This window comes from Pocillopora damicornis, chromosome 1 (assembly GCF_964200805.1).
Source record: "Pocillopora damicornis chromosome 1, jaPocDami1.2, whole genome shotgun sequence".
Taxonomy (NCBI): Eukaryota; Metazoa; Cnidaria; class Anthozoa; order Scleractinia; family Pocilloporidae; genus Pocillopora; species Pocillopora damicornis.
In genome coordinates, this window is record NC_142670.1 from 37,328,025 (window position 1) to 37,340,325 (window position 12,301).

The window sequence follows — 12,301 nt, forward strand, 5'->3', positions numbered from 1 at the left end:
TGATACATATCAAGCATAAAGATTTATTTTTTGTTCACATCGTGATTAGTTTGCTCCAATACTAAATACTACAATATAGTTCTCAGCTAATTTTTGAAAAAAATAGATAACACAAATGTTGTACTCTTTCCGCAACACGCTACAAACAAGTAAGAACAATACAGAGGCCTACAAAAAGTTCAAAACAGGATGCAGAATTCTAAACTGATTTTTTTAAAAAACGAATCAAAGAGGCACCATCTAAACTACTAGGTAGCCATTATTTAAAACGCATAACTCAGATATGTTGCAGGCAGTTGTCGAAACTAAACGTAAAAGTTGCTAGTCAGCAAAATGACATTTAAATGTACTCGTCTCTGAAACAAAAATCGAATCGAAAGCACGCCTCTTCTGACTTCACCCGCTCTTTCTCGTTAAACTTATGTCTGAACCTCACTTCATTAAGGAGATTCTAATTGGTGGAGTGAAGCCATAGAGGGCAAGAAATGCAATATCTTAGGTTCAAAAAATGTATATCCGAGCCTTCATACTCTCCGACCTACCAGTCAGAGGATCAGAGTTTGTAATTTGGTTTATGGCTTGTTAACTTCATTACTAATCACACAAGTACTACGTTATAATTTTTAACGTATAATTCTTATAATTTTTAACGGATCCATAAGTTCAACGAGTAGGACAGGGATGGAGCGCTTTTCGTTTGAGCATCATAACCAAAGTCGTATTCAGTTTGTGTGCTATCCTCTTCAACGAAAGAAGCAGCGTTAGTTTCTGAGATTCCAATGCCGTGATCTGCACGTGCACATTTACTTCCTCCTCCACCAATCATCATGACTGCTCCATCCCCAGTATCCCAGTCACACCAGAAGCCGATCTTGTCAGCACTTTGGATGCTTCCACTGCAATCAGCCTGTTGAAACCCGTCTGTTGACTTGTACTGTCCGCCATATTGAACCGTACAACTTCCCAGACACTGATCGCTGGCCCAGACCTTGCCATTTCTAAAGTCGCCATAACTTGTGATTTTAGATCGGAATGTTTGTCCACCCAAACAGTTACCCGTGGTCTGTAACAGAGGGGTGTGGCTGGGGTCGTCAGTGCGCGTGATCTTAAATTCGCTTCCTCTGACCAACCAAAATGCTGGTGAGATCATATCAGCGTTTACTGATGGATCATTTGTTGTTCCATTGGCAGCTTGCTGGTCATACCACCATCTACCATCGTCACGCATCCAATTCTTGCCATCGCTGTTTGAGAATCGAGCGATAAGGGTCCATCCTTCAAGACTTGCTGTGATATCACAATAGACCTAAAAGTACATTGCAAATAGATTACAATCAAAAGCAGGGCATTTATTATTTTGGTTATAAGTTGGTGAGGAATTGATAAAATACCTTGATAGATATGAAGTACTCTAACAGCTTTAAAACCATAAGATAAAAAATTGAAATATTCACCGGGAGGCTTGGGATCTAGTCGTAACTCTTTCACTCAGTGAGAAGGAGGGGTGGGATAGGAGAGGTGAGAGTGAAAGTGAGAAGGTACCTCTTCACATCAGGAAAGGTTATTCTTTCGCTAAGAGTCTTTTTTTTAATTCAAATGTGTAATTTTTTTAATTGTCATCGCGACTGAATTTTTGACTGGAAAATATAAATAGGTGCAACCCATTGAAAAATGCGCGCTTTCTCGCTGGTATGTGCCACGAAATGTTCTCGACGGAGAAATATTTTATAATCTTTGGATTCCTGGGTGATGCTAAAACGGCGACTATTAACATTTTTTTATTAAAGTTTATATTGTCAGTAAGGCTGAAAGAAAAGTCGAACTACATTGAACTCTTTATTTCGCTTAAAAAAGCTCTCGTCCGGAAAGGAAATAAAAGAGAACACAACAGAAAAATTCAACACCGAACAAAACAAAAACAAACAACAAAACAAACCAAGGACAGGAAAAGTAACAAAAATTGTTTTATCTACGAGATCGTCTTTAAAGCAATAATTCATATTTAATTTATTCTGAATTTGAAGAAAACGACAAAACTTTTAAGTTTGTAAAACATGTTTCGACAGAAACTTCTGTCATCTTCATTTAATTAATGTACAAAGCGTTGGAAGTTGAATTTATAGTGAAAGTGTGAAAATTGAAAGGATATTTTCAACTTAAGATAAAAGAGGCTATTCATATACAACCCTCTTCGAATCAACAATCACACCATGTAAATCTAAAACTATCCTTTTAACCCTCACACTTTCATGCTTTGCCTCTTTCTTGTTGTCGGCATTTATCATAATTAGCATTTTCTACTCACTATAAATTCAACTTCCAACGCTTTGTATATTAATTAACTGAAGATGACAGACGTTTCTGTCGAAACATGTTTTACAAACTTAAAAGTTTTGTCGTTTTCTTCAAATTCTTGACTTGCCTGCTACTATTAAGAACCTTTGGAAGTATTTATTCTGAAAGAGAAATAAAGGCTCTAGACTTACTTTATATCGAAAATTGACCGCGAAAAGCTCGAAGCTTCCGGGAAGTCTCTCCATTCTTTTCTTTGAAACTTCTTCACAAGAATGTACTGAAAGTTGATAAAAAGAAGACATGGATAATGAATAAGAAAAGGGAGGAAATATTTACGAAGATATCAACATGTTTTTGTGGTTCTCGTTCTAGAAAGGGAGGCATAGGAACACACAAGAACAAGAAAGTACACAGAACAGAACTAAACGAAAAACCTAAATCACACCAAAAGTGAAAAATTGTTGGATGCCAATTTTTTTATACGGTCGCCTAGATATTAGTAATGAGATAGCCGCTAGCCTGAATCCAGGCAATATCACGACAAATGTATTAAACTTAGGATTTTTCACATTTCGACGAAGATACCGGCTAGTTACTCATGGGATAGGCCAGGAGCTAGGGCATGTAGTTGTTTGTTTGTTTATTGGTGTTGTTGACCCACTTATTTATTATAATCATCATTTTGAGTCTCTGTTATCATTGATATTGAATCAGAGACGTGACCCCAGTCAGTTTAAACGACGCGCTTATAAATCTTTGATTATTGAAAAGAGCGCTCCGAGATGCTTAACCATGTAACAAGTGTTTGTATTTTTGGAATTCTGTACAGGTGAGGTTAATTTAAGTAGGCTATTGGTGTTACTGTCATGACAGAATTAGTCTCCGGATTGGTATGCAATGAGTATTGGGTAACTGGAATGATGGCAAATCATATTATTGATTGAAAGAAACCTTTTCTCTTGACGACTACTGACGTTGTTGTTTCTGCCAGTCCGAAGCGGTTTCTTGCGCGGCAGACATATGTCCCGTTGCTGTTGAACCCAACAGGGTTGTATTCGAGGCAGCCTTGTTCCTCGAAAGCCAATGATGTATCAGCGGAGTGCGCCTGACGAGCGCGTGACCATTCCACGTTAAGAGGAGGAGAGCCCACAGCCTCACAACAGAGACTTAAAACGGAGCCTTCATCTACGATGACCAAAGATGGTAGTTTCTTGACAAATGTTGGTGGCTCTAAAGGTAGAGTAAAATCGATTCAAAAACCGACATGTAATAAACAACATCATGTGATCAATAGCAACCGTCAGCAATAGCAACTTTTGGTAACATCGGAGAAAACCTTTAGCGTTGAAAATAGCAAGAATATACAACTAAAACTTATTATACTTTTTAACATTATTAAGTAGACATAACTTTTCCCGTGATCGGTATTAAAGGTGCTAAATTACTATCTGAACACACTCAATGTCGACGGCCCACTGTGGAAAGACAAAAATGTGTATTTCATTTACAAGTGGCAGTCTACACTGGTGTTAAAGAAACATATTGTAAAAAATCAGAAAAATGAGGGAGTGATATCCATACCTTTTACTTGTAAAGTGCTGAAACCCGTTAGATTTCTGAGACCAGTGTTAGCTGAACACATATACGACCCCACATGTGACCTTTGTACGCTGTTGATTCGAAGCGCACCATCTTCCACGGTAGCATCAGATAGAGTACCTCCAAGTCTACGCCATGTTATTTTGGACAACGTCTGGCCTTGAACCCAACAGAAAAATATTGCTGTCTCATTGATAAAGACTTCCTGAGATGCTGGATACACACTGATCTTCGGTGGAACGACACATTCTCTGGTTGGTCCCTGAATACTAACCAATCCTCTGTCCCCAGTGTTCCCTTTTAAGCCAATAGATCCTTTTTGTCCTTGACGACCCTTCTCTCCAGTCTCTCCTCTAATACCACGAGCTCCAACGGGCCCTTTGTCACCTTTTTCACCCTTTTCTCCTTGAGGTCCCACAGGTCCTCTAACACCACTTTCGCCTGGAACCCCAGTGGGCCCCCATGGACCTGGTGGTCCTTTACTTCCAGGGGCCCCTTTTTCTCCCTTATATCCGGGATACCCAAGGGCTCCTGGCGGTCCCGGAGGTCCTGCCTGGCATATTCTGTCTGAGGAGTTACAAACTTCATTGAACTTGTTATTTATTTCTTGGCGGATTTGTTGTAAAGTTATAGTTGCTGGCGTTGGACTCAAAGCAGCATTTCTTTTATGTCTTTGGCGATAATCCACATTATGTGTTTCCATTCCGCCTTCAAAATCTGTATATTACACATATAAAGATATTAGCCATTTATATTCTGAAATCAGTATGCAAATTCTCCATACATTTACTAAGACGGTGACAAGGAGAATTAGTTGAACAATCAAAAGGTTCTTTATTTGGTATTTATTTCCTCTATTATCATGACCATAATGCTTGATTCAGGGGTGAAATTCAGGAGAAATTAGATGCTCGTCTTTCTTGGAAACAGTTACACCTTGTTTGATTAAAAAAAATCAAATTTTGAAAACAACATCAAAACATGGGTTGACAGCAACCTGACCATCTATTTACACAATCTAATTGAATTTATCCGACCTACTTCTAATTAGTTCAAAAATAGGTCAAAAGTAACCTTTATTTAACTATGTGCTTCACAAAATGATTGACTGAAATTCCGGCTTTTGCAAGGTGAATTGTAGTTCTTTACAATCTCCGAAGAATTTTTTTGGGGAAATGATTCAGCGTGATTTAATCAAATTTTAAAGTTGGATAAAATGAGTCGATTCGAGAACGGGAATTGGCGATATTTTCAATAACAATTATAATCCAGTGTTTAGGTGCTAGTTTCGTATTCGCGCGACAAAAAAATAAAGAAACGCTATGGTCCAGCGCAAAAGTTTTGACATAAAAATAGTCGGTCGAAAAACTGCTCAAATAATTTGTATGATCCAGTAAAAACTCCATTAATCAGTAGCATCTACTACCTCAGGAACCTCCCACCCCTCCCTGCGTACTAATAGTTCGTCTTCCACCCCTCTCTTAGTAACAAAAGTCTGTCTACCACGTGCACCCCTCCTTGAGTACTGATAGACTGCATCCCAACCCTCCCTAAGTACTAATGGTCTGCCTCCCCCGTGATTAAGCGGTTCAAAAATTGAACCAAAAAAGGGTCTAAAAATTGGTCCACATAAATGGTCCAAAAAATGGTCCAAAAACTAGCCCAATGGTGTAAGGGTCCACTGGTTTAGTCCATATTTCACCTTATGTCCTGTTATCTGTCATTCATTTTCCGAGGTCAGTGGCTGATAGCCTCATAGAGTAATCATCTCTAGATCAAGACGACTATACTACCTTGATGAAAACTTTTTGACACAAAATAATTTGTCACGTCACTTATCTGCTTGAACCATGATGGTTTTGGCAACATGTCTAACCATTTTCGAGCCATTTGATAGTTTATTTTCTACATGATAAACGAAGGAAGCATCGTTCAATCTAATGTAGAGTTTTAGCGATGATTTGGTGGAAATCACATATATTACCCCAAAGAGTAAGAAAAAGGTTTGCAATGAGAATAACGCAATTGTCGCAAAATCTAGACGTAAATGTACAAATAATCTTTTGCAGTACCTTCTCTGCTGTTAAACTTAAGAACGAAATTGTATAGAGACAATGAAACCATTAAATTTGAGTGTGTAATAATCTACTCACTATTGAGCAGTTTACAAAATTTGGGAATTTGGGGTGCCTCTTAGAGTAAATGTTATTGCTACAATGCCCATTCATGCAAAATTACCGTCGTAAACACATTGATCGATGGGGAATGGTATGTATATGCGTTGCTGAGCTTCCATCTAGGAAAGCACCGATAGAAATGGTCGGGATTTAGTACTAAGATTGCCTTCTTTGAATCTATGTTGTGAATTACTGTACCATTAAGATGAAACTAAATCGCCCCAAATTATTGGAGACGGGCTAATTTCATGCGATGAAACCGGATTCCTTAGGGCAAATTATCATCGACTTGCAAATAAAATTTTACTTACCCTTTGACAGTTTCCCCTCGTTACCTGCTCTTTTCCTCAAAACGGCGACCTTAAGGTGACCTTCAACATCTGAAATGCGAAGTTCGTTCCTCTTTGTGTTCCTGTTTATTGTTTCCATCCTAAAGAACAGCGCAACAATCAACAGAATGGAAATGAAAGAAAGAATTGAAGAGTATCTGTGAAAAGCATCGTTTGAGCATTTTGCAGAATGTTTCTTCGTAGAGTCCATTGCAGCTTCAAGAGGATTTGAGTGAACAGCTTCCATGATTAGCAAAGTCTGTACCGTTTCGCCAGCGGGAACCAGTAGTTTATGCTTCGCATCGTATGCGTGAAGTTTAAATTCATCGTTTTGCTCTTAGAGAATCGGGATGGAATTTCATCCTTCTCTGTGTTATTGAAAGAATGTTATTTGTTTGTTTAGTTGTCTTGTTTTTTCCTTTCTCGGTTGGAAAAGGATATGCCCGGAAAGCACGGTTGCAGGGGTCCGCACGCACAGTTTGCGTGGCTTCTTCCATCTGCAGTATCCTTGTGCCCGTTGAAAATTATCGTTTTCCATGATGATATGGTAAAATTCTGACGAAACTAATGCAAATAGTGCCTTATTTGTGTCAAAGTGTATATCGTATTTGCGGGTGACAAGCCATGGAAGTCGTTAAATTATTATTTTGTCACATTAATCATATATTTGTCCGGTTAAGGTATTAACTGAGTCGTTTGTTATCTTTTTTGTTTAGTTGTCTTGTTTTTTCCTTTTTCGGCTCGGAAAGAATATGCCCGGAAAGCACGTTTACAAAGGTCCGCACGCATAGTTTGCTTGACTTCTTCCATCTGCGGTATCTCTGTGCCCGATTAAAATTTTAGTTTTCCTTGATGATATGATAAAATACTGACAAAACTAATGCAGATGGTCCCTTATTTGCGTCAAGGTATAAATCTTATTTGCGGGTGACAAGCCATGGAAGTCGTTAAATTACTTTTTTCACATTAATCATATACTTTTCCGGTTAAGGTATTAGTGAGTTGTTTGTTATCTTGTTTGTTTTAGTTGTGTGGTTTTTTCCTTTTGCGGTTAGGAAAGAATATGCCCGGAAAGCACACTGATTTGCAGAGGTCCGCACGCATAGTTTGCTCGACTTTTTCCATCTGCGGTATCCTTATGCCCGATTTAAATTCTTCTTTTCTTTGATGTTAATGGTGAACTACTGACTAAACTAATGCAAAATAGTGCCTTATTTCCGTCGTAGTATATATCGTAATTGCGGCCATGGAAGTCGTTAAATAAATTTTTCTTGCATTAATCATATAGAATTTGTGAGTTTAACTGTAAGTGAGTTCAAGTCCGGCAGTTTCTTTTGATACAACAACCTTTAAGGGGGGATTCTACCTGAAATTAGCTCAAAATATTGTTTTTTTGTTTTCTTCAGAAATGCGAGGTTCAACTATTCGACTTTACACTGACGATCGTTTTTACCGAAAAATTTTAAAATATAAATGAGAAATTACGTTAGAAAAGAAGAGGTATCTAAATAGAAATCTCGTTTCCATGGCAACCAAAACAGCATTTTTTGTTTCTTACTTGTTTACCAGCCTGTTTGGAGCTCAAAATATGTCAAACAAGCCCGAAACGCCCCTTAGAATCCTTGTGCTATCTTACATGAAGGGGAAAATAAGAAATTGAAAGAGTAACACTGGAGACGAGTGAGAGATTTTTGTGTGAAAGTTGTCACAGTGTATTGCGAAATATTGAACTCCTTTTGTCTCTTTTGTGCTGGAATGACTGGAAAGAAGAAAAGAACCGTTTACAGGAAAACTAGGAAAAGAAAGGGGCATGGAGGAGATCGTAAAAAAGCGCAATTACTGAAGAAAAGCGGTTGCAACAGGAAGAGTGAACCAAACGAACCGACCCCAGGAACTTCGCACGATCAGTCTGATCTGTCAGATTTTGGCGAAGAAAGCGATCAGCTTCCTAGTTCTTCAAGGAAGAAGATGAGATTCCAGAGCTCAGAAGATGAGTCTTCTTCAAGTTCTGATGAAAACAAAAAAGTTTTCGAGGTAGCTGAGGTAGAAAAAGGATACAGGCTCGTTGATCTAAAGAGCTTCTCTTCTGTGCTCTCAACTTTACACAAATGCGAAGAAGGTGAGAAAAATATCACACATCATAAATATGCTTTTCAGCCCCTTGAACCTAAAGAAAAACGATAGTTAGAATTATTTGCAGAAAAGGAGTTTTATTATTGTTTAATCATTTTTTCTGATCTTTCTTCACTGCAACACTTGTACACATTTATGGAGGTGTGAACTAATGCTCCAACATTGTGGTTCTGTTTGGTTCAGTAACTATAGCTAATAGCATCCTTTTCCGTCATGTTTTTAATATAGGAGACCTTACTATTGAAGAAAATACCGCTAGCCGTTATGGACTGATGTCAGATCTCTCCATTCACTGCAATTCTTGTGATGAAAGTACTCCTTGGCAGACATCACCCAACCTTGCCAAGAAAGGCAAATCATTTGATGTCAACCGGAGAGCTGTCTACCACTCAATAGAAACTGGAAGTGGCTACGACGGACTCTCTTCTTTCTGTGCGATAATGAACATGCCTTGTTTGTCAAGAGCTGCTTACTACAAGCAAGTTGATGTAATTTTGGAAGCACTGGAAAGTGAAGCAAAAGAAGAACTAAAAGGTGCAGGCCAAAGGCTCCGAAAGCTAATCATGGAGGAAAATGGCATCTCAGACAGCACCACAATAATTGATGCTGCTGTTAGCTTTGATGGCACTTGGGCCAAAAGAGGTTTCACATCACTAACAGGTGTTGTTTTCGTCATCTCAATTGACACAGGAGAAGTTTTAGACTATCACGTGATGTCTAAATCTTGCCGTAAGTGCTCCCTAAAGAACTCACAATGTGAAGGGAATGTGGAAGAGTTTGAAGAATGGAGGAGGGAGCATGTTGCATCTGGAGATTGTGACATCAACTTCGAAGGAAGTTCACCTGCTATGGAAGCAGAAGGAGCTTCTGTTCTTTGGAATAGATCCATCGAACTTCATAACATGAGGTACAAATGGATGGTGTCAGACGGGGACAGTAAGGCCTTTAACACTGTTCAACATGCCTATGATGACTGTGAAGTTATTAAACTGGATTGTGTAGGCCATGTGCAGAAAAGGATGGGCAAAGAAAGATGTGTACGAGGAAAAACCCAGAACCCAAATGAAAGCATCAACGCAATGGTTTGGGTCCGGTGTCCCAAACATAAACACCATGGAGTGAAAGTTGTCCGGTGTGCTGCTGCGTCTGCAGTCTGCCACTTCCACAGAGGTGCAGAAAGCAGAGAAAGATTGATGGAAAGGCTTTCAATTCCTGGAGGTGCATTTACTGAGGATGCATTTCGACTAAGAGATAATTCAAGGCTTCGGAAAGCTGATAAGCAGGCAACGGCCAAGGAGAAGAAGCGCCGGCAGGGATTGCAGCTTATCCGTACTCAAAGAGAAGCGGCTCTTCGTGAAAAAGAAGATGTTTCATATGAAGCTGGGGCATTCTAACTCTTGCTCTTGCCTATCCTAATTATATTTGAACTTATGGCTACTCATTGACTTCATAATTTGAATACAGGAGGTGTTTAATTTTAAAATCTTGTAACTTTAGGCCTTTTTTTCTCAAAACGTATTTTTTAATACTTGAGAAAAGATTACTCAAGAAGTATGAGAGCTATGGACCTGAAATTTTTAGGGATTGCTGATCTAATTGAGTTATTTGGGATGAGTGAAGGAAAATGCCATAGAGGTCTTTCAAAAGAAATGATTAAACAAATAGTGATCATGTGTTAGATGTGTAACTTGACACCAGTGCTGTGATGTCAAATTTAAAAAATTCTTGAAATCCTTCACTCATCCCAACAAGTATTCAATATTCTTTAGAATAACAGCAAAATATTGGTATTTCATTGAAACAGTTTCTAACAATCTTTACTCAAGTACATATAGGTGAGACACTACAAGTTGTTAATTGAAATGACCGGTGTCAGGTTACATTTGCTGCAGGTGTGACATAACACCTTTTTTTGAAAAATATAGTTCATAAGCTTTCCAGTGATATATAGTTTTAGATAGTTGTGACCAAAACTTAAATTCCTACAATTATTTGAAAAAATGCACTTTTTTTAGGTAGAATCCCCCCTTAACTGGAAAATCAACACTTGACAATGTTAATTTTCACCCATTACTCACGGTGCTATGCGGTAAAAAGCACATGGGTATAAATTATAGCAGCAAAAATTTATTTTTAAATTTTGATTTAGACAAAGGTCTAAGTGCCAGGAATTATATGGATAAAGACATCACACAGATTTCATTTTAAATTATTCATGAAAAATAAACATCGTTTAATTGACCTTTTCATTTCACATGGTAAAAATTTACAATTATTTTGACTGGTAAGCCCCTTTTTTAGCGTTTTTGTCCTTACGTCTGTGCAATCGGAGTAAATACAGCGCAATTTTCTTCAAATCGACTCATCTTGAAAGAGGTCTCTTTGGGAGACGGTTTTTCATTTACTGGCATCAAGGAAAGATCCGCTCTGAATACTAATCCATGCTAGTTTCAGTATTTCATTTACTCGCATCAAGGAAAATCCGCTTTGAAGACTAATCCATGCTAGTTTTCGTTTAAAACAAACACTATCCGTGAATTTGACTTCCATTGAGTAGTAGTAAAACTTTACCAACACCTTTCAAAGCCAAGTGCTGTTGTTAAGAGGAAAATCCTGATTTTCCGCAAATAAAAAATATTTCTGTAGCTTATCTCCACGAGCAGTCCATACTACGGAAAAAATTGGACCTTTTTGAAAGAGAGTAAGACAAAAGCCTAAAAAGATCTCATCAAAGGAATTTTTGGCCAATTCTCCATTTGTGGTCTAGATTTTAGTCTCAGGCCTCCTGATATACTGAACTATTGGATGCTCAATTAATTAATGGCGTCTATTTTCTTTTTAGTCAGGTTTGGTTTACACGTTCTTAGAAAAACTTGAAAATTATTTAGTAGACTATACATGAATTTATGACATACGTTAGACACAATGTGGGCTTCGATTGGTCAAAAATCTATTGTTTATTTGCTGTATACCCACAAAATTCCGTCTTGTGAAACGGCGCCGCACGAGGCTAATTCCCAGATTTTAAATTTGTCAACAGTCTTCGCTTTGGAGGAAAAGAAGAGGACATTTTGAAAATCAAAAAACAACGAAATCTATTTATTCATTTATTTATGCCAACTTAATTGAACATGTATCGTTCTTAAAACATTAAGCAAATCTTACATTTCCTTCTTATGTATCACTAAACCGTCATCAATGAATACCTCATGTCTCCTGAAGAAGATGAGTTACGAATCTGACTTATGGCTGTAAATTTTTGAAAATCATATGTGTGCATTGCAGTTGATCAAACGAATAGAAGCGATCCTCGCAGTTGAAATAAGGCCTGAAAAAATTCGGGCCCGAACGGGATTTGAACCCATGACCTCTGCGATGACCTCTCATGACCTCTCCGGTGCAGCGCTCCACCAACTGAACTAACAAGCCAACTGGGAGCCGGTTATTATGTTGGATCCAAATAAACCTTCCAAGTGGTGAATATACGTGGTGAACACGTCTTTATTTGTGCGAATTCAAGTCACATTTTCATCATTGATAATTTATTTTGCTTACCTTAAATTCTACTTCTCCAGCTTTTGACAGATTTTAGTCATCCAGTAACTGTCTGTTATTCATTATCTGAGCAACCTTATCGCATGAGTCGAAAACAACTGTATGATAAATTCAACTTCAACATAACAGCTCTCTCATTGCGTAGAGTATGATTTCATGAAACTGCTTTCAAGAGGTTCTCAATTAGGGTAACAGTTTGCCGTAAAACAGCAA

At 38.1% G+C, this 12,301-nt stretch overlaps 2 protein-coding genes across 2 annotated transcripts; one reads left to right on the plus strand and one right to left on the minus strand.

Moving 5' to 3' along the window:
* On the minus strand, window positions 1-6,770 carry LOC113671952 (uncharacterized). The gene is made up of 5 exons (XM_089209624.1): window positions 6,383-6,770; window positions 3,877-4,611; window positions 3,247-3,525; window positions 2,487-2,572; window positions 1-1,306 (listed from the first exon to the last, which is right to left on the minus strand). The coding sequence occupies exons 1-5, from the start codon at window positions 6,645-6,647 to the stop codon at window positions 647-649; spliced, it is 2,025 nt and encodes a 674-aa protein (XP_089065750.1). The 5' UTR covers window positions 6,648-6,770; the 3' UTR covers window positions 1-646.
* A 985-nt stretch (window positions 6,771-7,755) lies between these two features.
* On the plus strand, window positions 7,756-10,477 carry LOC149053644 (uncharacterized). Its single transcript, XM_089209646.1, has 2 exons — window positions 7,756-8,519; window positions 8,762-10,477. The coding sequence occupies exons 1-2, from the start codon at window positions 8,156-8,158 to the stop codon at window positions 9,925-9,927; spliced, it is 1,530 nt and encodes a 509-aa protein (XP_089065772.1). The 5' UTR covers window positions 7,756-8,155; the 3' UTR covers window positions 9,928-10,477.
* The last annotated feature ends 1,824 nt before the right edge of the window (window positions 10,478-12,301 follow it).

Coding starts and splice junctions, on each gene's coding strand:
- LOC113671952 (XM_089209624.1), bottom strand. CDS start 6,647: ATGGAAGCTGTTCACTCAAATCCTCTTGAAGCTGCAATGGACTCTACG. Junction 4,612..6,382: donor CGAGGGGAAACTGTCAAAGG/GTAAGTAAAATT, acceptor TGTAATATACAG/ATTTTGAAGGCGGAATGGAA. Junction 1,307..2,486: donor CGGTCAATTTTCGATATAAA/GTAAGTCTAGAG, acceptor ATGTACTTTTAG/GTCTATTGTGATATCACAGC.
- LOC149053644 (XM_089209646.1), top strand. CDS start 8,156: ATGACTGGAAAGAAGAAAAGAACCGTTTACAGGAAAACTAGGAAAAGA. Junction 8,520..8,761: donor TTTACACAAATGCGAAGAAG/GTGAGAAAAATA, acceptor TTTTTAATATAG/GAGACCTTACTATTGAAGAA.